The 25,548-nt window shown below is 51.7% G+C and overlaps 5 protein-coding genes across 5 annotated transcripts; 4 read left to right on the plus strand and 1 right to left on the minus strand.

The window, feature by feature from the left end:
* Positions 1–200: 200 nt before the first annotated feature.
* Positions 201–6,733, plus strand: stt4 (1-phosphatidylinositol 4-kinase STT4; the record flags this gene model as incomplete). Its single annotated transcript, XM_056937739.1, has 11 exons — positions 201–208; positions 284–467; positions 538–3,249; positions 3,304–3,412; positions 3,471–3,608; positions 3,663–4,023; positions 4,084–4,455; positions 4,511–4,766; positions 4,840–5,043; positions 5,096–5,383; positions 5,444–6,733. 11 exons carry the CDS (start codon positions 201–203, stop codon positions 6,731–6,733), a joined length of 5,922 nt encoding a protein of 1,973 aa, XP_056786831.1.
* A 332-nt stretch (positions 6,734–7,065) lies between these two features.
* On the minus strand, positions 7,066–9,177 carry rad7 (uncharacterized protein; the record flags this gene model as incomplete). Its single annotated transcript, XM_056937740.1, has 4 exons — positions 7,066–8,087; positions 8,150–8,315; positions 8,383–8,949; positions 9,139–9,177. 4 exons carry the CDS (start codon positions 9,175–9,177, stop codon positions 7,066–7,068), a joined length of 1,794 nt encoding a protein of 597 aa, XP_056786832.1.
* A 1,155-nt stretch (positions 9,178–10,332) lies between these two features.
* N7539_008141 (DNA repair protein RAD16) lies at positions 10,333–13,766 on the plus strand (the record flags this gene model as incomplete). Its single annotated transcript, XM_056937741.1, has 10 exons — positions 10,333–11,253; positions 11,326–11,655; positions 11,711–11,819; positions 11,877–11,951; positions 12,008–12,066; positions 12,123–12,343; positions 12,417–12,463; positions 12,530–12,656; positions 12,719–13,471; positions 13,535–13,766. The coding sequence occupies 10 exons, from the start codon at positions 10,333–10,335 to the stop codon at positions 13,764–13,766; spliced, it is 2,874 nt and encodes a 957-aa protein (XP_056786833.1).
* Positions 13,767–15,867: 2,101 nt separating this feature from the next.
* N7539_008142 (C2 domain protein) lies at positions 15,868–17,776 on the plus strand (the record flags this gene model as incomplete). Its single annotated transcript, XM_056937742.1, has 2 exons — positions 15,868–16,604; positions 16,711–17,776. Coding segments are annotated over 2 exons (1,803 nt in total), but the record flags the coding sequence as incomplete, so codon positions are not given.
* Positions 17,777–19,323: 1,547 nt separating this feature from the next.
* On the plus strand, positions 19,324–23,173 carry N7539_008143 (putative ARF GTPase activator (Csx2); the record flags this gene model as incomplete). Its single annotated transcript, XM_056937743.1, has 4 exons — positions 19,324–19,384; positions 19,480–19,610; positions 19,761–21,649; positions 21,751–23,173. 4 exons carry the CDS (start codon positions 19,324–19,326, stop codon positions 23,171–23,173), a joined length of 3,504 nt encoding a protein of 1,167 aa, XP_056786835.1.
* Between the last annotated feature and the right edge of the window lie 2,375 nt (positions 23,174–25,548).

Consider the following 25,548-nt stretch of genomic DNA (forward strand, 5'->3'; position numbering starts at 1 on the left):
CACGTTTATATGACATCTTTCAAGTAACGAAACTCTGGGTGATCAACCCAGAAGTGTCCCCTGAGTCCAGCCAAGATTGCCCGTACCTCGCGCATGTCAACACGTGCCTCTCCGTTCCTCGTTCACATTCCCCAGATTCTCGAAGGGACCCTCGAGTCCAACTTCTTTCTTCCCCAAACAAACACGGACTCAAGCTGAGAATGGACGGGTAAGTCAAGACAGTCTCATCTCATCCGGTACTTAGCAACAAGAATAGGATCCTAAAACTAATCGACCCTAGTAGACTCTCGGTCGGCATTCGACGCTCGGCCTTTGAGAAATTGGCGGCCTTGGCCGTCAAATCCCCAGGCAATGACGATGTGTCGGACCTCGCACGCCTTGTACGACAGACTCGACACGCACGTCAACCGGACGGAAACGCAAATGGAGCGCTCGCTGAACAAGCTCCAACGTCCCGAGTTCCCATGGTACGCTCATGTCTTCCGTTCAGTTGAACAGCGGGGCCTTGCATACACTAACATTACGACCTTTGTACAGGGACTCCGTGAGTTGGATGTCTTACTTGCGCTGTGTAGCGCAGCCTCCTCCGTGAGTGACCCGGAGCATGCCAACCGCCTGGCATCGCAATTGTCTCGCTATTTGCCAGAATCACCAACCCAATTGTTCCGCCCATCTCCTTTTCTTCACCAGGTCAAGCCGTCGCCATGGGAGACACTCTCCCACGGCCTCACCAAGGCGCTTTTGACACTGGCGACGAAATTTCCATCTTTGCGAATGGTTGCACTGGATGCGATCAGTGGGTTCATGAAAAACTGTGCAGATGCAGTGGACGCTATTACACCACTGCAGTACTCTCTATCGGAGACGGGTGGGAAAGGCGTAGTACATGAATCCATCGCCGTACTGTCAATTGCAGTGTCACTGGTCGGGTTTTTGGAAGCCGCTGCCCTGTGTACCGCAATCTGGACGGCTGAAGAGAAATTGCAAGTCATCGACCATCTGCGGTCAATGGTGTCTGAACCGTTCATGATTGCCGTCGAGACCGCTTCATCGACGGTGCGCAATGCCGGCCACTCCGACATTCCAATCAAAGATTGGCGGAGGTTCTCCAAGCGTTACGCGACGCAGGGTCGTCCGCTGGGTGCCATGCTCGTGCAAGAAGGACTCATGCAATTTGTCAAGTCCTGCGCTGTGTCACTGATTGGATCTCCCCATCTCACCGATGATCAGCTGCTGGACGACTACATGGCGGGTCTGGGAATTGCTAAGAGCTATGACGAGGGTGAAATCGTCTTGATCGAGCGTGTCACTGATTTGATCAATGAAGAAATCAATTTGCTGGAGGACGGCTCGGATTACTTGCAGGTCGGATCTCCTTCTCAGCAGCGGTTGGCTTTCTCTGTGAAGAGCCACGCGCTTGTCGGATTTTTAAACTGTGTCATCCTGGGAGAAGATGCTGCGAATAATGACGTCCTTCTGTCTTGGTTGGAGAACACTATTGGCAACGCACAGCAGATGGCCTCTAAAGAATTGGCGATTACCACATTGAAGTGCATGGCTATTCTCGCTAGGATGTCATCGAACGGGGCCACGCTCGGCCGACGCTGTTTATTGCAGTACTTGGTTCATGGTCGTGCATCACAGGGCCCAGTTGTGGCTGTGGCCTCACGCTGTTTGGCCCAGATTCTCAGCATCCTGTCCGAAGACTCGGTGATTGCGACATTGTACTCGTTGGGTAATTCGTTGAGCCCCGGTCCCATGGCTGATCAGACAGTCCAAGATCACCTCCTCATCGACTCTACTGGCCTCACTGGAAACCTGGTGGCCTACGCTCATGCCGGAGACGCAAGCCAGGCGACCCTCTCTGCTCTGGGTGAAGACGAGACTCTGACGAACCGCAATGTTGTGCATGCCATTGTGAACATTGCGGCCAGCTGCAAGGATGATAAGATCAGCGCACTTGCCCAGTCAATGCTTCTCCAGAAAGTTGGCAAGATCAATGTCTCGGTCGACGCGTTCATCATTCAAGAGACTGCCGTACTTGCTCTGAGTATCGGCCAGCCCGAATTTCTGTTGCTGCTGAAATTCTACACTCGCATCTACCTCGATGGCTTGCACAAGGGCTTGAACATCATCACTGATGCTGTTCAGTGTGCCTGGTCATATCTCGCCGTCTCTCTAGGTGTGAAGTCTCCACTTCACAGGCTTTTCTTAACCCACCTTCTGGAGAGCGTCGTGAACAAGGGTGACATCCCTGACATGGGAGAATCTGAACGCCATAAAGATGTCGTCTTCGCTCATGGCGACATAACCCCATTGTTGAGGCCTTTGGCTTTGCTGGCTTCCTCGCGAACACTCAATGAAGAAACGAACCTCTTGACCTTGGGATATGACGAGGGTATCTGCTCGCTTTTCCGTGATGCTTGGTTCAACATTTCGATTCATGGAATCACAGTTAATTCAAGTGTCTATCATAAACACCTCAAGGAGCTGAGCCTGCTGGCAAGCTATTCTCCGCCCCTCATCGCGGAGGAGCGCATGGAATCCCTCGAGAGTGATGTGGAGCTTAACACAGTACTTCGAAGAGGCACAAGTTCCAACCGCCTCCAAGAGCAAAAGCGCCTGCTGACGGCAGAGCTTCCTGGGAGAGACTCTGACATAAAGCGTCTCGACTATCCCCGTTTGGTGTTTCTGAACGCGGTGCTGTTAGTTGAAACACTTCGCTCGCTAAGCGGCGACTGCACCAAGGTCCTCAACTATTTCCGTGATCCGGCCGTGGCAGCTCCAGAGATGGTGACTTGCATGAATGCTGTGGCAGACAAGGTCGTGGCTTGCTATCTTACGCGGACGCTCTCTGGGGAATATGACGAGTTCTCGGCGCCTTATCTGGCGAATCAGCTGGCCAACTTTTTGACTGCTTGCTGCCATCGCATTGAGAGGATTCAGAACATTGCAACATTGTGCACGGATAAGATTATACGTGAATGTCCATCCGCTTTATGTGAGAAGAAGTCTCTGTTCGCTCTGCTTGAGATTCTCACTGTGATGTGGTCGTCATGCTTACAAGGCGAACTTGACGAGTTCGAGTGGCACCCAACCTTAATCTCACCCATGGGCATTGTAAAGGTCGATTTGCCAGACAATTACGCACTTCGGAAAGCGACCCTGCACAGGTTCCTCGCAAAAGCTAGGACATGGGTGATGGCGGTCTTAAATATCGCCCCGCTGGATGTGAAGGGACTCTTACAGGTATGCATGGCATTGGCGAAATTTCCTGAATGTTGGCACTGACTCGGAACTTAGACATACTTATCTGAATACGACGACGACGGCGCTTACGGACACATCGCCTTGGGTCGTTCATTTGCTCTGGAGATGGGCTCATTGATTCCGCTCAGTGACCCAAGACTTGGTAGGTCTACAAACAAGCTTTAGCAACAAAAGATGTTCGGAGCTGACCAACTTTATAGGGTCGATTGATCCACTCGAAAGTGAGGCAAATATTGCCTCGGACTTCATGGCGCTTTACACTACACGCCAGAAGTATCGTCGACCGGATGAGTCCTCGTTTGATTTTGGGGAGATTGGTCGATCTCTTGAAACAAATGGTTCGTTTAACTGGAAAGACTGATATTGATGTCGCTAATTACTGGTTTTTCCAGGTCTCAAAGCTGACTCCGACCCTGCGAGTGAGTCAGGCCGTACTCTTGAATATTGCCTTGCTCGCATGTATGGCAGGAGCATGAAAGGCGAGAGTGTTCCTTTCGTTGAGGTAAGAGATGCGCTACGACAAGCTGCGCGTCTGATTTGCGGTAGCGTCAGCCCTCGCTTATCCATTGTCCATTACCTGGTGGCCTTGCCCTTCCAAATTTTCGACAAGGAAACCATGAAGCTGGGCGTCTCATTGTGGGTTGGTGTGATCCACGAGAACCCCAGCGTTGAGCCGCGAATCCTAGCTCACGTGGTGGAGGCGTGGGATAAAAGCATTCAGCGACGACAGGGCTTATTCGACCCCAAGTTCGAGTAAGATCACCCTGCATCCTGCTCTCGATGTCGAAATAGACTGCTGACCACTAATAATAGCTACCTGGATCCACTGCAAACAAAAATCGAGCTACTCCCATCCGACAAGGCAGGAATGTTAAGACAACAACAAAATGCGCAGGATACATTGTCACCACATCTGCGTGTGCTTCAGTTCTTCGAAAGTCATTTCAGTGCTGTACGGTTGGGAAATCTTCAGGACCACCAGCTGTTCTGTCGGATGATCAGCAACACTTTGGTTGCCTTGACCAAAACAACCGCTCATCCTCTGGCCAGAGAGATCCATTTCCGCCTTGTTCTTTTTGGCTTGCGTGTTCTTCAAAATATGAGCCCACGTAACACAACCGCCTCCTGGAAGCTCAAGGATCAGATTCTATCGGCTGCATTGAGTTGGTTCAAGCACGCACCAAGGTAAACGCCGGTGTGTATCAAGTCTACAAAATGATTCGCTAATCTTTTCTTCCAGATGGTCATTCGGCGGCAATCGCCTGCAGATTAAAGCAGAAGACAAGGTTCTTGGCGAAGTTTTAAACGCCCTGCGAGGCACCGCGGACATCGCTTCCACCACACAAGGGTTCTACAAATCCCTGCATTCCAGGCAAGACCTCACGCAACTGCTGCTCGAGAATGAGCGTATGCGTCTTCGAGTTTGGTTGTTCCCATTGGAACCTGAGCGAAAGCATCACATACCCTCAATTGGTGGCAAGACTTCTTCTTCTGATGTAGGTTCTATGTCAGCAAAATGTTTTTTTTGTTGCTTGTGACGATACAATGTAGCTGATTTGGAATGTCTAGTCTATCACGAACTACCTTCGCCTTGCATGGGCCGAGAACGCCGGTCTGGCAATCCAGCTCGCAGCACGATTCCCGTCAGTGAAGATGCAGACTGAGATCCGGGCCTTGATCCTCAATGAACCCGTGAAAGCTCTTGGTGAGCCAGCCGCGTTGGAGCTCATGTTCGACTCGTCGTTGCAGCCCGATGTCAACTCTCAATTGAAGGTAAGTTTCTGAATAAGAGTTTGTGTTGTTACATGTACTAACCGCGGTGTAGTATTTGCTTTACTGGGCACCAGTCAACCCCACTGAGGCGCTGACCTACTTCCTGCCCGCTTTCGGAAACCACCCATTCATTCTTCAGTATGCCATGCGAGCGCTCGAGAGCCACTCAATGGATGTCCGATTCTACATTGTGGCGCAATTAGTTCAAGCCCTCAGATATGACGATCTCGGCTACGTTGAGCGTTATACACTTGAAACAGCAAAGCAATCTCAACTTTTCGCCCATCAGGTGATTTGGAATATGAAGGCTAATTCGTACAAGGACGAGGACTCTCAGGTGGTGAGTTGAAATTTCTCCAATAAAGTTGTCATTCCCGAACACTAACATAGAATGTTTCAGCCCGACCCGATCAAGCCTACGCTGGACCGGTTCCTCGACTCCTTGCTTGCAAGTTTCACCGTGGAAGAACGGGACTTCTACGACAGGGAGTTTTCTTTCTTCAACGAGGTCACCGACGTCTCGGGTAAACTTCGCCCGTACATCAAGCGAAGCAAACCCGAGAAGAAACAGAAGATTGAAGAAGAACTTCGCAAAATCAAGGTCGAGGTCGGCGTTTACTTGCCTAGTAATCCAGACGGTGTGGTCATTGGAATCGACCGCAAATCTGGCAAGCCGTTGCAGAGTCACGCTAAGGCACCTTATATGGCAACTTTCCGAATTCAAAAGACACGTCCTCGTCTTGAAAGCAAGGGCGATATGGCCAAGGCTGTGTCCAAGATCGGAGCTGATGAACGCCAGCTTGCAAGCCGCTCCGGTGAACCTGATCTGGAGACCTATGAAGTCTGGCAGTCGGCGATCTTCAAGGTTGGTGACGACTGTCGGCAGGATATGCTTGCTCTGCAAATGATTGCGGCTTTCCGAAGCATTTTCTCGAGCGTTGGACTAGATGTGTGGGTGTTCCCTTACCGGGTCACATCTACCGCGCCAGGCTGTGGTGTGATTGACGTCTTGCCCAACTCTATTTCTCGTGACATGCTTGGCCGAGAAGCCGTGAATGGCCTTTATGACTACTTCGTCTCCAAATACGGAGGCGAAGACTCGATTCGATTCCAGGAAGCCCGCACCAACTTCGTCAAGAGTATGGCTGCATACTCTGTAATCTCGTACCTGCTTCAGTTCAAAGACCGACACAACGGCAACATCATGATTGACGACGCAGGCCACATCATCCACATCGACTTCGGTTTCTGCTTTGATATCGCACCCGGTGGTGTCCGATTCGAGCGCGCGCCATTCAAGCTAACGTCTGAGATGGTCGCCGTCATGAGCGGAACCCACAATCCAGCCCACCATACCGGCAGCGGTGGAATCAGTCTACCGGGCAGCAACTCGCACAACCCGACTAACACGCAGCCGTACCGATGGTTCGAATCTCTCGTGGTCAAGGCATTCCTTGCATCACGTCCCTACTGCAACAAGCTGGCGCACATCGTGACGCTGATGTTGGACAGTGGACTCCCGTGTTTCAAGCCAGAGACCCTGAAGAATTTCCGCGATCGATTCGTCTTGGAAAAGAGCGAACGCGATGCCGCGGAGTACATGCGGGAATTGACCCGTAAATCCTACATGAGCGTTTCCACCAGAGGATACGATCAGTTCCAGCTCATGACCAACGGTATTCCATACTGATCAGAAGAGGCTCGATACCCATCATGCTGTCCCGTCGATCTTCATTCTCGTCCAGCATCAGTTATCAGACATGTGCTTCCCGAAACCATCTACTGAATAATTATAATGCAAATCGTCTTCGATAAGTCTCGTCCCATAATGCGATTTGAGTGGATAACTTTGTAATCAGTACAAGCAGTATACTAGGCTATGCTAATAGGCATGATGTCACGTTTTTTAATATCTCCAGAGATTCCCGTAGTGAATTCTGCAGCGCAACCACTTTCCAGACAACTTCTCGTATCGAGCGACGACTCAGAAGAACAAGCCATGCCAAAATCCACCCAAGATACTTAAACAAGCTCTTTTTGAGTAATTCCATCGACCGTCAACTTGGCCCCGACCGTCCCAATGACCGCTACACCCCGAGGAATCTTGATATCACGAATTTTGAAGCACCCAAAGACCACCAACCGCGTCAAAGCCGGACAACATCTGAAGATAGATGAGGCGAGGTAATCGTCAACCACACCGTTGAAAGCGATGTCAAGGTACTTCAGTTCCGGATACCGCTTGTGCTCGCTGAATACTTCTTCGTACGCCTTGTATGAGATGTGTCGACATGAAGCAACGTTCAAACTTCTCAGCTTGCTGCCGGAATGAGCCATCAACGCCATGAAGGCATTAGATGCGAGACCTATAGGCTCTTCTGGGCCGGCTGGATTGCTCATATCTACATCCCGTGTGCGGTGGAAGTCAGCAAAGGTGAGGGGTGGGTTAGGCCAGTCAATGAAGAGCGTGGCAAGAGCTTGGTCGGAGACTTCGGCATTGATCGCGAGTCGAAGTTTGGTGAGGTGTCTGCACTTCTCTCTGATGAGATGGACCAATCGGTCGTCTGCGTAATAGAACTCTTCGAGAGAAAGAGAGCGTAAATTGGATCCAAGATTGGAGATAATTTGGTTGAGAGGCTCGACGGAAGTTTCCTGGCTAATGTGCAGAGAGAGATGTTCGAGGGTTTTCATGGTCGAAATAGCCTCAAGCGCTTTGTCGCCAATTTTATGGAGGTGTTTGAATTTCAACCGCTGCAATTGGGTGCAGTGCTTTGCCATCACTTCCACTGTCTCGTCGTCAAAAGCAGAATCCAGATTCCAGAGTTTCAAACTTCGGAAGCGTGGGCCAAGCCGAACGAAAAGCCTTCGCCATACATCGTCAGTGACAAGATTCGGAGAATCAAGGTGCAGGTGCTCGATGGGGAGGCCGCGGTCCATCATGTATTCGAATATGCGGTCTTTCATCGGGGTCACGAATCGCAGGTTGAGCTTGTTCAAGCTGGGCATGAGAGCAAGAATCTTATGATAATCGTCCGTATCAAGCTCTAAGATGCAGGTCAGAAAAGCGCCCAATCCGTAGTAGTGAAAGGGGTCTTAGGTTTCTCACTGGCACAATCGTAGATGTTAATCTCCCTGTTTTGTGGGCGGATGAACAGGTCCAACGTCGTTGAGGTGATTGCTCGCCGACGCGCAAGAATTTGGCTGAGACGATTCATCACCGGTGGAGGTAGATCTCCAAACTCCTCCACGTCGGCGATATTTTCTGCGACTTTCTGGAGGAGGATCGGTCAGCCTTGTTCAACCCGTACGCGTACTGGAAATGGGACCCCCCATGCCTACCTTGATGCATGTCTCCAGTAAGCTCTGTGTGCCTTGCGAAGCCAATCCGTCCAGCAGAGCGCTTTGATTTTGGCGCCGACTAATGCCTGCACTGCGCTTCTTAGGCGCAGTTTTCTTCTCTCCACTAGCGTGTTTCTTGGAGCATTCGGCGCACAAAAGGCCACCTTCAGGACCCGTCTTGCTGTAGGGCGTGACAGTGAACCTTTTCCCACAAATCTCACAGTTACCGAGCTGACCTGGTAGTGGTCGCTGCTTCTCATTCATGATTTCATCGGCGAGCAGATCATCGTCGTCATCCGGTTCACCTGTCCTTCGAGCCTTGCGACGAGCAAAGTCCTTGGACTTCTTGATTCTCTCGATGGCTTGTTGTCGCTTGCGCTTCTTGGCTTTGTCCTCTGGTGACTCCGCTTCTGGCGTGGGCTCTGCCGATGGCTCTTCCATTTCCACATCTTCTGGCTCTGGCTCCGGCTCTGGCTGTTCCGGCTGCTCTCCCACATTCTCGCGCGCAGCTTCGGCTACTCTTCGATCGTAGTCGTCGCGAATTTGCACCGCAGAGATATTATTTGACTATACAGGCAGGACGTTAGTACTCCAAGCTCAGCAAATGGTTTTATGAGCCAAATAATGGGTAATCGCGCACGTACGGCCAAGAAATCAGTCAGGGCGGATCGCCTGTAGGTTCAAGGATCAATTAGTTGCCGCTCGGTTGCGAACATTTACAATCGGAAATGAGGTCATACGGCCCGCGAATATTACTCGCTTGTCTTCGGCTTGCCCTTTGATTGTGGTCAGCATGTCTCCAACAAAGGAAAGAATAGAAGCATCATTCGACCTACATGTTGAATTTTCGTGCGCTCAAACCGATCAAGGTATTGTATCGATGTCTGGTGACCAGATGCAGAGAGGAAAGTGGCGATGAGAGTCCAGAGCAGGTCACGGGACCGCGATTATTTCGCGTTGCACTTTACGCGCTGATCGGCGGGAAGAGGCTCTTATCGCCGCCCGCAGTTGGCGATTTGTGTTGTGACTCTCCGTCTTTTGGTGCAGGTCCTTTCGGACGAGTGTGAGCGGCAATTGATCGGATCAATCGACTTTGCAGGAGGGGAGCAATGGGTCTGTGAGACCCACGGCCCAAGACGAGGGTATGCAATCGGTCCAATCGGGACCTGAATCAGATCAAATGAAGAAGCAGAAAGAGGATCTCAAGTGGCAAAGTTCCCCCTGCGATCGCTGCGCATGCTCGTCATTGGCGGGTTCAGATGAAGTCCAAGGAATTGAAACCTCAGGACACGCCTCTCGAAAGGGAAACCACGAGAATGGCATGGAGGTCGCTATGCGGAATGAGGCAAATGGACGGTGGATGTGATAGATCGAGAGGACAGAAAATTCCTTCCAAAGAAGCTATTGTAGTCATCCTCAGTCATGTGCCTCGAAGACTTGTGCTCATTAATCTTTAACGCCGACGCGGGAGGTTCCGATAAGCCTTCGATTCCATCAGCGCGTCACGCCGCTCTTTGCTTCGACAACCTCGACTCTCGAGTCTCCGTGACTGCCTGCTGTATACCGAGACTCCTTACCCTCTTTCGTCCCATCTAAATTTCATTCCATCATTCGTCGAGTGTTTGATCCCAACCTGGTGGCTTTGTATACTTCTGCTATTCCACTGTCACTGGTCAGTATCGCGGGACTCTCCTGCCTCGAAGCGCGAGAATCAGTCGATAACTACCGTAAGTCTGGATACCTCTAGATGCTGGGCATATGCGCGACCAAGCTTCCTTGTCGTGGTCGATGATCATCTTCCAGATGGTTGCGCTGACATTGATCTTCGGCTAGATAATTGCCACTCTGTGAAGTAGATCACTCGTTAGGGTCTCGAGTCACCTTCGACTTCCGTCATTTACTTCAATTGCCCCCACATCTTGCCGTTTTTGCGACCTACCTCACCTCATCATGCCTGCCAGAAGAAGATCTCAAGCTGCGGTAGTCCCTGAGCCTGAGAACGATACCCATCTCAGCGGTATTTCAGTCAGAGGAGGCTCACCAATTCGTCGAACCAATCCCCGGCGCAAATCATCACAAATCAAAAATGACTCAGCCCGCGTCATTGATGATACCGAAGAGGATGAACTCGCATCAATAATCATGGATACCCCCAAGAATCAGACCTTTCGAACGGATCCGACAGTGGCTGTGAAAGTGGTGATACCCTCGCAGATGGATGCATCTACAAGCGACTCGAGCGCCTCACCAGGCAATCCATCCGCCGAAGGAAATACGGCATATAGTACTCCTGCCACTAGCGTTGGAACGCCCGCGGAGTCCAGCATGAAGCGGACGCGCACTCGGGTGAATGCATCAGATCGTGCTCAGCGCCTGCGTGCAACCAGCACAGTCACACGACGGACGTCGTTGAGATCGCAAACCGGGACAAAGCGATCGGCTGACGACGCTGAGCTACTTCAGGATGACGACCTCAATTTGGAAACCTCGGACGCAGCAATGGCCCGTGCTCTTCAGATGGAGGAGTACGAGCAGCAGCCGATGCCTAAGAAACGCAAAACCGCGGCTTCTGAGCGAAGCCGGTCTTCAACTCGTTTGCAGCAGAACGCCATTGATTTCTCGGGAGAAACTGACTCCTCCGTGCTAGACTCCCTCGATGATGAAGTATTTCAGTCTGCGGAAGATCTTGACTCAAATTTCGAGTCCGATTCCGAGGGAGATTGGCCAAAAATTGTGACACAACAAAAGGCCAAGAAAACTCGAAAATCGAAGGTTGAAGATGACGAGGAAGATCAGGGTCCGACCGATATGGCTGAGGACGATGCCGAGGAACTAGGGTTGAGTTGGGACGAGCAACGCAAAGCGCGAAGAGTGAGTAGGATTGCTGAAAATCGTAGTGCTCCACCGACCAGAAGAAAGACTTACCCGATTTCTGTCATCTAGGCCAAAGCCGATCGCAAGAAGTTAGAGAAGAAGCATCCGGCTATTGTCACCATGTGGGACACCCTCAAGGCGACTCCAATTATCACACCAAAGCCTGCACAGCAACCCGAGTCCATCACACGCAAGTTGAAGCCCTTCCAGCTAGAAGGGTTGAGTTGGATGCTGGAACAGGAAAAGACTCAATACCGGGGTGGACTCCTGGGCGATGAGATGGGAATGGGCAAGACGATCCAGGCTGTGTCTTTGATTATGTCGGATTTTCCCCAGCCGGAGCCCACGTTAGTCCTGGTGCCACCAGTCGCGCTGATGCAATGGGTGTCTGAGATTAAGGTACGCCACGAATTCATTCACGAATGTGTCGGTGGAAGCTAATCCAACTTTGCAGGAATACACCAATGGCAAGTTGAAAGTATGCGTATATCACAACGCGGACCCCAAGGTGAAAAAGCTGTCACGAGCGGATCTGCGCAAGTTTGATGTTATCATGATGTCTTGTAAGTCGATCAATTTAATTGACGAACACTTTGGAAGTTGCTGACCAGTATATGCAGACTCTGGTCTTGAGTCCATCCATAGAAAGCAGGAGAAGGGCTGGACGCGTGGCAATGGAACGGTCAAGGAGGACAGTGAGTGAATTTTGAATTGACGAGTCTAGACGAGGTGATTATTGACGACCGAGTAGGCTTGATTCATTCAATCAAATACCATCGACTGATCCTTGATGAGGCACACAGTATCAAGGTAAGAGTCATCGCGTATTCTTGATACCCAGATCTTAAAAACTAACCAGTCGTCAGTCACGTACGACCGGTGTTGCGAAGGCTTGCTTCGCCTTGAAGGCTTCTTACAAGTGGTGTTTGTCCGGCACACCGGTCCAAAACAGAATCGGAGAGTTCTTTTCTCTCTTGCGTTTCCTTCAGGTGAAGCCATTCGCCTGTTATTTCTGCAAGCAATGTCCTTGTGAGCAGCTCCAGTGGTCAGCGAACAAGCAGGGCCAATGCAACGAATGCAAACACACGTGAGTGCACCTTGGGATGCTTCGCCATGGCCTACGACAAGTCTTGTAGGATCTATACTTACCTAATAATCAGGGGATTCAATCACATCTCCATCTTCAATAAGGAGATACTTAATCCGAGTGAGTGGTCACTGACCAGACATCGGTCTGTAAGACATGCATGGATCGAGGCTAATCTCCCCTAAGTCACCGAGGGAAGGACTACCGAAGAACGCAAGGAGGGACTTGCCAAGCTGCGCTTGATCACGGATCATATTATGCTTCGCAGAATGAAAGAGGAGCATACGTCGTCCATGGAACTGCCGCCAAAAAGGTACGCCGAGGCATCATCCAAACATTCTGAATTTTGACAAACTAACATCTATTCCACGACAGAATCACCATCCACAATGAATTCTTTGGTGAGATTGAGCATGATTTCTCGCGCAGTATCATGACAAACTCCTCGCGACAATTCGACACCTACGTCAGTCGAGGTGTAATGTTGAACAACTACGCGAACATCTTTGGTCTCATCATGCAGATGCGACAAGTCGCAAATCACCCAGACTTGATTCTGAAGAAGCATGTGCAGCCGGGCTTCAATGTCTTGGTGTGCCGTGTCTGCGATGAGCCTGCTGAAGACGCGATTCGCTCCCGTTGTCGACATGAATTCTGCCGCAAGTGTGCGAAGGACTATATTCAGTCCTACGACGACGTCTCCGCTGTGGACTGCCCACAATGTCACATTCCTCTTTCGATTGATCTGGAGCAGCCGACCATCGAGCAATCGGACGAGTCAGTGAAGAAGAACTCCATCATCAATCGAATCATGATGGAGAACTGGACATCGTCAACGAAGATCGAGACTTTGGTGTATGAGCTTTATCAACAGCGAACTAAGAGCCACACACCGAAGTCGATCATCTTCTCACAGTTCACATCCATGCTGCAGCTGGTGGAATGGCGCCTGCGTCATGCTGGCTTCAATACGGTGATGCTCGATGGCACCATGACACCCGCGCAGCGTCAAAAATCGATTGAACATTTCATGAAGAACGCAGACGTGGAGGTGTTCCTCGTCTCATTGAAAGCTGGCGGTGTGGCCCTGAACTTGACCGAAGCATCTCGCGTCTTCATTGTGGATCCGTAAGTGGTGTCTTCATTTCCTGAGTCCTGTGTGTGGCAAGTTCTGACCTGTTGAATTTCCAGCTGGTGGAATCCCGCGGCTGAGTGGCAGAGTGCCGATCGAAGTCACCGAATCGGTCAGCAGCGGCCCTGTGTTATCACTCGCCTGACGATTGAAGATTCGGTCGAATCACGAATTGTCCAGCTTCAGGAAAAGAAGGCCAATCTCATCCGAGGTACCATCAACAAGGACCAGGGCAAGGCGCTGGAGAAACTCACCCCGGAGGATATGCAATTCTTGTTCCGGGGTTCATGAAAGGGTCGGCCCACACGATTCTTATCGTCCAAGGCTGGGCAGCCGAGATGCTCTGCCGACTTTATTATTTTATGTACATATTCCTATTGATAGCCTCCAGTTTGCTTGCATTGCTTTTACCTCGTCTCGCGCACCTGTCTTGTTCACCACATTATCACTGGCACCGGCGTCCAGGTGCGCGACACACATTCTTTTCGTGGCGTGACTTGCCCAGGATTCATGTTTTCATCATCGCAATGCGCGGAAAAAGCATGCCATTTTTAAGTCTCTCTTACTTCCCATCCACTCTATCGTTTGCATTTCCCTCTATTATTTCAATGCTCGAGCCGAGTATGATCTCAACCAGTACTTCAGCCAGGATACTAGACACTGAAACATAACGGTAGGTATATTTTGAGACTGTAAACCTGCCAACCATGGATGGATGCTAAGGTACTACTAGGTAGGGTGCGTAAGAACGCGCTCGCGTGGGCCTGGAATTAGGTACCTAGCTTGTGCTTTACATATTGCGTACTGGCCCTCATCTGTTTCACCGAGGTAATTCTCTGATTCTATCGACCTCCCGGGCAGGATCCTCGTGATGATTGACCATCGATGCCATGAACGACTCTTGACGGGACACCTTCTCTGTATAACAGCGATTGTGTTTGAGTATGCTACAATGCCACGACTCGTATGACCCATGCGCTGTGGTATGATGATACCAAGGGCTGAGGGCGAGCTTTCTCTCGCTATGAGAAGTATGACACGTGCAAACTTGGTTGCCCACACGCCACCGCGTCGGCGGTGTTCAGTGGCTCCACTGCGACCCAAGAGACAACCCCCACCGTCAATCACATGCATGCCGTTTGTCTTGGGAATACCTACCTCCTGCACGCAATTGACGCATGTAGCCATGTACTGTACTCACCCCAAACAAGTTACGAGGCCCACGGACACGAATAGCGCTGACCTTAAAATCAGCATCGGGGGTCTCTATGGTTCGATTGTGGCTGGGCTGCGTTGGTTCGCAACGACAAAACGCTCACATGGCACTTGGTCGAGGAGGTCATTGGACAGAGAAGAGAGAATTTCGCCGATCTCTGGTCCTGTCATGCATCCTGAGCCGAAGTATACTGCTACCAGTCAAAATATGTCGTGGGCAAGTCGAGCAGCCAGGTACAGGTACACATGGAGCTGTACTTTGTGGTAAGTGGCAGCGCTGCAATAGCAGTCATGTGGTAAATGATGTACCCGGTGTTGCTGTACCATTGTCCCCAAGCCCTTCGACCCAGTCCTACATACCTATCCCGACCTGATGACACAGGCCTCATGGATGCGCGTCATATGATCACACCAGATTGCCTATTGTGGTATCTTGATTGTCATGTAGAGCGGAGTTTTCCTCCACTCGAAGTCCACTTGCCCATGACGATCTTCTCTCATGCAGTACATCACTGGGCCTACTGAGTCCATAACCAGGTAAGTGCATAGTCATGACTACTACATACCAGGACTGTACTGTAGAACTACTATAGAAGTCCTCGCGAGTCGCTAGCCCTACGAAGGCCCAAGAATGCTGCTGCCTGCTCAGCCCTCCGTCATTTGTGGATCGCGATACGGATAAGAAAGCTTGGCGGCATCTTGGCTCTTGGAACGGACATTCCCTTCTGCCCTACGAAAGTCAGACAGGAACTGCCGACGTGCCGACTGTGGAACTGGGGTGCAAAGAAACAAACATGGCGAATGACGGAATACCAGTAACTCGAGAAATGGAAAACGGAGTCGGTGGCGCCTCAACTCGTGAACCGTGAACCGAGTAAATCGCCCTGTTCTGACCCCAAACAGAACCGATCTGCGCGACGGGGGAACGAGGATCTGATTACTTCCGATCGTACTGCGGGCTGGGCTGGCCCTCCCCGTCATGGCGGGAAAAGTGGGCGCAGTCCCAAGTGATCTAAATTCGGCACCCTTGGCCATGGTCCTTGGCCTGGTCTTTTTTTTTTCCTTCTTCTTTTTGGGGGTGTCCTTGTCCTGCCCTTTGCCTCGCGTACGGTACTCAAATCACGCCCCCTCGGCGGCTGTCCACGCGGCGTGACTTCTAAGCTCCATCGTGTGAAGAGCAATCAACATGGCTCAATACGCCCCAAAGTTGGTCTCCAAGGCCGACAAGGTCACCAACCACCTCAGCTTCAACGACAGCAAAAAGCCCGCCGGTGGCTTTGATTCCACACCTATCCCCCATGCGCCGCCGGGGTACACGATGAAATTCACCTTTCACCGGGCCGTCGACCTCCCTCTCGCCGATCTAAACACCCTCTCTTCCGACCCGTTTGTCTTTGCGCGCCTCGAGGTGGCGTTACCCCGTCGCCATAAGCAGGATCCAGGCATGACATTTCGCACCCCAACGGTGCACAAGGACCAAAACCCCGTCTGGAATGCCGACTGGATTGTCGCCAATGTGCCCGCGTCGGGGTTCAAGCTCAAAGCTGCAGTCTACGACGAGGATGCCTCTGACCACGATGATAAGCTTGGCCTCGCGACAATCGAGACCCATGCACTCTCCGAGTCATGGACGCCCATTCGAGAGGAGGCGGTCAAGGTCAAACATCGATTCGCCAGGAAGCGGGTGTATGCGTTGACAAACCTTCAAAAGCTCACCAATCATCACAAGGTCTCGTACCTCTACGTGAGTGTGGAATGTCTGGGGAGGACGCCGGGGGAGGAAGGCGGCCAGATCTTTACGGTGGGGCCGAACTTCTGGTTCAAGCACTTTTCGCCTCTGATCGGTCGGTTGGCCGGAGTGAAGGACCAAGTACCGAAGCAGGGTGAGAATGGGAAGGAGATTAGCCGATACAAGTGAGTCGCGTCGGTCCCGCGGAAAGAGGACCGTTGCACAGAAAGCGCTCTCGCGTGATGGATTGGTTTTTGCATTTGGCACTAACTCAGGCTTGTCCTTCTTCAGTTTCCAGGCTATCGAAATGCAGCTGACCGGACCGGTGCCGTCGGAAATGTACCACCGCTATGTGGAGTTCAAGCCTTTTATCGCGGGCATGTTCCAGTCGCAAAGCCTCCGAGGTCGGCTTCTGCACAAGGCGCTCCACCACCAGCATCAGCGCATCTACAATTATGACCGTACCACCTTGTACGGTGTCTTTCCCAAGCCCTGTCGAGAACTGGCCCAGAAACTCTTGGAGTTCGTGCAGCATGGCCAGGGAGGCCGTATCTTCACCTATGTGCTCATGCTGGACGGGATGTTCCGATTCACCGAGACCGGCAAGGAGTTCGGCATCGATCTTCTGAGCAAGCACACCATGCACAGTGACGTGACCAGCTACATCGCATTTTCGGGCGAGTTCTTCGTGCGGTGTCGCAAGAGCCCCCACCGTGTCCGTCGACACCATTCGCAGGCCTCCCATCCGATGCCCTCGACCGGAGACCAGACGACCGAATTCCCCGTGGAAGAAGACCCCAAGGACGGGAAGAATGAGAAAGGTTACGACAACGAAGATTCTGAAGGGACCCACGGGGTGTCCCAAGAACCTTCCGACTACGATCTGTACATCGACAACGACAGCGGCACCTATCGCCCCAACGCCAAATTGCTCCCTCAGTTGAAAGGCTTCATAGCCTCCAACTTCCCCGGCATCAATATTACCACTCTCGACTGCCAAGAGGACGCCGACAGGATGCAGGAACTCAAGGACGAGCAAAGAGAGGCCAAGACCCAGGAGGGCCGCATGATCACCTACCTCCAGCAGAGCAGCAGCAGCTCCTCGCTCTCGTCCATCTCCAGCTCGGACGAAGACGAGCTGAATGAGCGAACTGGAGTCCGCAAGCCTCGCGGAGATTTCTCTCGACACGTTCATGAGATGCGCGATGTCAAGGGACAGATGATGCGATGGGTGGAGCATGATGGGCACCCGGACCGACCAAAGCATCGCCATACAGCTGGACGTGATCGCGCTGCATCTTTGGGGGAGATGAGGTCGTCGGGTGCGCCGCCATCGGCCGTGAACACGGGCGCTTAATGGAACCGGTGCGAGTCAGGGTGAGTGGGTGCCTAGTTATACCCTGCTTGACCTTGGTCCGTACTCTTGTTTCCGTTGCTCTCCTCATACTGGGTTCTCTGGTGTTCTGTCGCTTTGGTGCAGTGGCCTGGCGTTGATCGCCGGGTACAAGCTTCTTCTTTCTCCCGCGACCCTTGAATTTGCCTCATTCCAGACAGCCCTTTTTAGTGTGTGATTTTCTTTTTTCTTTCTTTCTCTCATTTTTTTGTGTCCTGTTTTCCTCTGATTGAAGCCGACTCACGACGTTCACGACCCGATTGATGATGCCATGTCCTGCCGATGGTAATTTAGAGAGGTGGTGGTGCCTGGAGTCATTGCTGTTTATTTTGGGAGGGGACGCGTGTGAGGCGCCACGGGACGCTTTCATGTGACTTTCTTGAATGATACTATTTTTATTTCCACTCTGTCGCCTACTTGTAGCCTTGTCCTGTAAGTTGGTAGCTAGAGTGGTCACGTTGGTGTCGGACAGATGCTGTCCAAGTGCCACGCATTCTTCTTGCATCGCCGGAGTATGAGTGTTGAAAGCTATCCTACAGTCTTTCATGATGTGTACCGAGTCCACCTTGCGCAGCTCCCTGTTAGCCGCCGACGGGGCTTTCTCGTGTCCCGCACTTCGTATGCGCTACGCCCCCTCTGAGGAGGCTTATCCACATGTTTCGTACTATACTCAACGAGTCAACACTGATACACTCCGTTCTTCGTGAAGAGTCCTCTCCCACACCATCTCTAGTACTATAGAACCTCTTGTATGATCTGCCTGGACAGCTGCTCGCCACATTCTGACTCAGTCCTCTCAGCCGGACATGTCGCGTGGTCAGGCTTCGACGTCCGGTCTCAATGACACCAAACTGGTGAACTGGTCATGATCGACGGTTCCTCCCCGCCTCCCAAATCCTAACAAAACGAGGCGCACCCCCTCCTCTCTCTCTCTCTCTCTCTCTCCGCCTCCGTCTCCGAACAACTGCATCTCTCCGTCTCCCAAACGAGCCAAAATCAACGCGATCGAAAGCCAACTCCACCCCACCCCACCCCCCCCCCCCCCCCCCCACCCCCTCCATCCCACACTCCCCCGATCTTCACATCCCGTCTAAGCTTTTTCTTGCATCTTCGAGACCACTCCTCACTGACCCCCTCCGATCCACTTGCTTCTCAGCGCCCACAGTCAACACGCCCTTTCCCACCCCTCACTTACACTGACACTGGCTCACTCAACGTGCTCTCCCCTTCCCACCATCGCTGCCGCTCACAACATCACGAACCACGCCATCCCCACCTTAACCCAGCTTTCCGCCCTCCCGCGACTCCTCCTGCGAAAGTCCAAACAGCCCTACACCTGAATGACGGATCTTGCGCTCGCGCCGCACATCTCTGGTCCCCGAGACACAGACGTCTGCTTGTCGCCCACGCTGCCGATGGCCGATGCATTGACTCGTCGCTGATCCTGCCTTCTTTTCCGCCGCCCGGTCTTGCAACCCGCCGTCGCATCGTCGCATTTAAAGATCCCCATCATGGGCAATGTCGCAAGCCGTCTGGATGACGGGAGCTTGTTCTTTAAGGATCAGAATCGCTGTGGGTCTTTTCCCTTTGGCCTCGGAGAGCTGCCCCGACCACACAAGGATGCCTGTTCGCGCATACTAATTGAGGTTTGCGTGCGCTCGATGCAGTAACCATTGCGGCTGTCACGATTAGCAATTCCCGTCGTCGCTTGTTGACGTTGACACCGAACGCATTTCCGGCGACCAGATTCACGGCAAAAAGAGACCCGGGCGATGATACGCCGATTGAGTACATCCAGGTAGGATCACCCGGTGGCGGGGACAGCTTATGGTGATCGCGAGCAGTGGGAAGGAAAAACCGACTTGCGAACGGTAGTGATGTGGCTTGGGGAAAGCGGAGCGAACTTGAAACGCAGGCTGACCTGTCGACTTTGATCAACGCAATCTAGGACCCGGATGCTCCTTCCACCGCGCCATTTCCCTCTTTCTTGTTGCGCCTCTCAAATGACGATGAGCTGATCTTCACATTTACCTTCGTGCTCCGCCAAACACAAACGGGGAATGTCGCGGGCTCGACGGTGAATGGTGTCTCGACATCGCTTCCGGAGGTGCTGGATACGGTAGTCACGGGGCTGACGTTCGCTCACGCATCCAACGCCAAGGAGCTGGACAACCTCATCACCCGCGAATTCCACGCGAACCCGAACCTGCAGAACAACTCCAACGTCCAACTGATCGGTAATTACTCCACCGAGGGGAGCCCCTCGGTCTCGTTCGAATGGCTATGGCAGTGGAAGCCACCAAAGGCTACAGAGGATCGTGGTGGCGGCTGGCGGAATAGCTGCAGTTTCCTGGACTACGATCAAAAGACCAATCGCCTGAACACCCTCGCGCATTTTTCATTTTGGGTACACAGTACCACACGACCGTTGCCAAGCCCACTGCTCCTGTCACCGCCAAACCTAGAGCTGCCGATTTTACCTTCACGAAATCGAATCTCATCCAATCAATCGGCAATTTCGCACATCAGTGACAGCGATGCGCTGTCGGCTTCGAATTTCCCTATCACGAGTCCGTCAGACTCGCTGGATGGCCCTCTGCTACCCCCGATACCCACAGCACCTCCGCCTCCGCCACCGGTGAAGGTCGATCTAGTCCATTCTCGACCCGGCGAGGACGTGAGTGCGGTGGAAGATGGTCCGCTCTTCCGCGCCACGATGAAAGCGATGGAGCAGAAGACGGGCAACATGCGCTCAAAGATCAAAAAGGTGCTAAAGAAGGCTGAAGCCGCGCAGGCAGCCCAAGTCGCCTGCAACGAGTCGATGGAAGCCTTTCTCAATTCCTTGAGTGATGCGTCAACGTCCAATGCCAAAGCCATTCAGCCAGCCTTGGACCACTACTTTGAAAAGATCGCTCGGCAGATCCAAAATTATGAACAGACCAACACCATGCAATTGCAGAAACTCGTGATAGAGCCCCTGATCAAACTTTACAACAATGATATCAAACAGGCGGAATCGAAGAAGAAGGACTTTGACGAGGAGAGCCGAGATTACTATGCCTACGTCAGTCGGTACCTGGGCCAGCGTCAAGACTCTCTCAAAGAGAAGAAACGCGCCGAGAGTGACTCCAAGTACCAAGCCAAGAGGCGGAACTTTGAACTGAAGCGATTTGATTATTCCTCTTTCATGCAAGATCTGCATGGCGGTCGCAAGGAGCAAGAGGTGCTTTCTCACCTGACCAAATACGCTGAATTCCAAGCGCAGGCTTTTCTGGCGGCCGCTCAAAAGGTCGAGGAGATGGCCCCTCAGCTGAATGCCCTCGTACACGAAGTCACTCAGGCAGATAAGGAATTCCAATTCCAGCGGTCCGAACGCGAGGAAAAGCGAAGAGCTCTGGAGAAGAATAGTAATCCATACATGGAACCGGATGTTGTCGCTGGTGCGCCTGCAAACACTGCGATTGTGTCGGGGACCGCATCGACGACTCTCGGCAGCGTTGCCGTGAACAACGGAAGCTCGGGCGGAGAAGTCGAGTTAGGACGCGCGGACAGTACTGGCTCGCAGCTTCGTGGGGTCATCAGCAACAGTTCATCTGTTTCGTCGCAGGCCAACGCGGGATCAGTGAGTTCTGGTACTGGGACCTCTGCACCGCTCGGCGGGAGCACGAATGCGCAAGTCCAGAACCGCTTCAAGGGGATTCGGGACTTGGAAGAGCGCGAGAGCCTTGGATCAGATCGTTCTGCGGGCCAGCAACGAAAAGAGGGTCTTTTATGGGCACTTTCGCGTCCTGGGTCGCATATGGATCCCAAGGGTATCAACAAGCAGGCATGGCACAAGTGAGTCAACACCTACGAGACCGAGAACTAGGTTATTTCTGAAAATCCATGCATTGTCCCTGGCTAACGACGTTGTCCCACCTTTGATTTCTGTGGTGCAGATTCTGGATCGTTTTAGACCAAGGAAAGCTGTCAGAATATAGTAATTGGAAACAAAAGCTGGACCTGCATATGGATCCGATCGATTTACGGATGGCCTCTGTACGCGAGGCCAGGAATGCAGAGCGACGTTTCTGTTTTGAGGTGATCACCCCTCAATTCAAGCGCATATACCAAGCCACTTCCGAGGAAGACATGGCGAATTGGATTCGCTCCATCAACAATGCACTACAAAGTGCAGTGGAGGGGCGAGGAATGCCCCCGCCGCCGATTACGGGGAAGAGTGAGAGCTCGACCGGGCGAGACATCGGCTCGGTTTTGACGGGCAAGAGCTCCTCTGTGTCCGGTCACCACTCGTACTCGAACAGTTCCAGCTCGGCGGTGTCCGGCGTCAGTCGTCGCACAACTGTTGGGGCTCGACCGAGCTATGTGCGGAATGACAGCAGTTCGTACGAGGACAACCCGGCACGTCTGCTACAGGTTGTTCGTGATGCTGACGAGGGGAACAATTGGTGTGCCGACTGTGGGTCATCGTCCAAGGTTGAGTGGGTGTCTATCAATCTTGGGATCATTCTGTGCATCGAGTGCAGTGGAATCCACCGATCGCTAGGAACTCATATCTCCAAGATTCGATCACTCACACTTGACGTACATTCCTTTTCCAATGATATTGTGGAGATCCTATTACAGATTGGCAATCGTGTCAGCAACATGATCTGGGAGGCTACACTGGACCACTCCGTGAAGCCGATTGCCAGCTCGACTCGCGAGCAACGACTGAAATTCATCACCGCGAAATATGTCGATCATGCATTTGTCGAGCACCTACCCTCTCCACGCTCCAGCTTCGCCACGCCTGACGAATCGCTCTTGGCGTCCATCAAAAAGAACGACATCCAAGGAGTCCTGTACGGTATTGCTCTACGAGCGAACGTCAATGTGGCCGATCGATCTCGCAACACGCACGCCGTTTTCCTGGCCCTTGCGGCCGCCGATCCAGCCTCTCCGGGCTCCACCCCAACATCCATCTCAGCACGGTCCAGCGCAAAGGCGATCCCGTTCCCCGTCGCCGAGCTGCTCGTTCAAAACGGTGCCGAGATTCCGCCCGCACCCCCGTCGATCCCACTTTCCCCGGCGGCTCAGCTATACATCAGTCAGCGCACGGCTCGTCCACCGGCCTTTACTGCTCCGATCGCGGGCAAGTCGATGGTGAGTGATACAGTGGGGACGTTGCCTACTATCCACTCATCATCCGCCTCGGGTCGAGATGGGCCCATGTCTGTGCCTGTTGGTTCTGCATCATACGGCTCGATGAGCTCTCTGGACAATAATTCCAAGGACAGAGATAAAGAAAGGTTATCCAAGCGTGGGAGTGCCGGAGCGAGACTCGCGGGCAAGGTAGCGTCATTAGGAATTGATCGATAGATTGATTTGTCACTGAATACTTTAAGTATATGGTTCTCTCCCCCCTTCCCTACCCTTCCCAATTCATTCAACCTCCTATCCTTCTCTCTTCCTCCTCTCCATATTCCCATGTCTTCCATTCACCCCGTCGTCTCCATACAGCACATCATAACCTGCATTGTCTATATACTCGCCCCCTCTTCACAACGTGGAATCTACATTTAATGAATGTCACCCAACCCCAATTCCACCCAATGACTTCCCGATGGAAAACCCTCCTTTCTGATTTTCCATCGCATCTCCTTTCTCCCCCTGAAACCGAGAACTTAGCGCGTCAAATGTCCAAGGTCAAGCCTGACTCTGATAATTTCCTCTCGAATTCTCAATGATATCGCGAAATTGTACATTCCCTTTCTCTTGGCCCGATCAATAATAATGCAACGGCTTCTGGCCTGATTGTGTCCGGGCCCGAAACCACTGGTGGTGGTCTGTCCTGGCTGGGCCTTTTTTTTCTTGAGGTTGGATCCTATTGAACTTTTTTCCCCTTCTCTGAAACTGGTGACCCTGGATCATTGGAAGTTCGTGTTTGTATTCAGGAAGGTTGAGTGTTTGAGCGTTTAATACAATTACAACCGGAAGTTGAAAGCCGAGCCAGACAACCAGAACCGCAACAGGCAGTTTTCAAAGTCATATCAGAATCCAGTACTATCTCCAAAAACTCAAAACCACTCCCCAAAACCGTAGGGCATATGCAGACACGATAGGGAATCGCTGAGAGAGAATGAAATAGCAGGACTCAGGCTCCAATCACAAAAGAGGTTGCGAAAGCTTGCGAAATCGGGGACCTTCCATTTATCCCGTCGAGCTGGAATGGATCACCGTGGACTTAGGAAGGACTCTGTGATAAGTTTCAGTTCTAGGGTTACCAGCTGGAGGTCTGTTGGCTTGTTGGGAGGGCGAGATTGCACTGTTTGGTGTTTAGGTTTACTACCTGATTAGACCGGACCGGAACAGACCTACTAGGTACTTGCTATCTAGTACCTCTAGCCATGCCGAGTAAGGTCCAGATCCATCTAATTTCCTGGGTATATGTAGGTGACTTGGTATAGGACAAGTCATGCTCACTCTTCACGTGCAAATACATGATTTGAGACCTTGAGAAACATCACTTTATATCTACGGTACCAGATGTATGGTCTCAGAGGTACGGAGGGAAGTGTATTGAAAGTCTTACAATGGTGTCTAGTCTTGTAGATGCGAAAGGTCGAGCCAGACGGGAGTTGGACGCAGTTGAATGGTAATCCTATCTTTCTAGTCGGTTGGATGAGATGCGAGGTCTTATTGTATACTTGCCGAGGTTATGCTCTTAGCAGGACACATCTATGTCATCAGGACAGTTTTACTTACTCCGTAATGCACTGGACGCACAACCTTATTTATCATTCAGGAACCGACTCAATCAACACATATACCCAATGAATAAAATGATCCACTAACGAACAAGGAAAAGCAGCTGATCGCCTGCCCCTTCCAGCTGCAAGATAGTCGGATACTCATACAGAACAAGGAATTCCCTACCGAGCCTAACGATATTGACCCTTCAACGATACAGGTCCCTTTCCAACGGAACTCGGATAGAGAAGCCAGTGACCCTTTTCATACCCAACATGTGTAATCACTCCTCGGGCATGTCCGGATTCAGCTCAGGAGATCGTCAGCATGCTGGCGCGGTACCGTCCATGTACCATTGATGTGACGGTGAGCTTGCACTTGCATTTCCTTCAGGACCAAATAGCTAGGACGACACGCGGAGGAGATTCACATGCAGTATGCACTGTACAGTGTATACTGCACTACCTACTGTATAGTGCACAGTACCTCGGGCTTGATGAATCCAGGCTCAAATTAGCCCTGTCCATCGGACGTGCGGACTCGCCGCAATACAACGATACTATCTACTATCCACTATTTATATTCCATACCACTTCGGAGATTTCAGCCTTTAAGATACTGATACTTTCTGTCGGTGCATGTTGTGCTTCATACTTCGTCATCGATTTAATGGTAGGGAGTAGAGACGGCGTCCGTCTGTGTTTGTCATTCACTTGGGTTCTTGAGTATAGTATAATATATCATTTTAGTGTGGGTACAAAGGGCTTTTCTGGCGCTCTGCTATTGTTTTATTCGTTTTTTTTTTTTGGATTGGGAGTTAGAGCTGTTCTAATGAGGCAAGGCAAATGACTACTATTATGTGGGAGGAGGGCGGAATTGTAAACGTCGGATCATTTGGAAGGTCTACCTTATGTAATTGATACAAGGCTGCAGGTGGGTAGATGCGAAAGAAAGCTTCGTTGAGAAGGGTAAGGATGGGTACTTATATGGAACTGAGCATGTCG

Source organism: Penicillium diatomitis, assembly GCF_028827545.1.
Source record: "Penicillium diatomitis strain IBT 30728 chromosome Unknown utg000012l_segment0_segment0, whole genome shotgun sequence".
Taxonomy (NCBI): domain Eukaryota; kingdom Fungi; phylum Ascomycota; class Eurotiomycetes; order Eurotiales; family Aspergillaceae; genus Penicillium; species Penicillium diatomitis.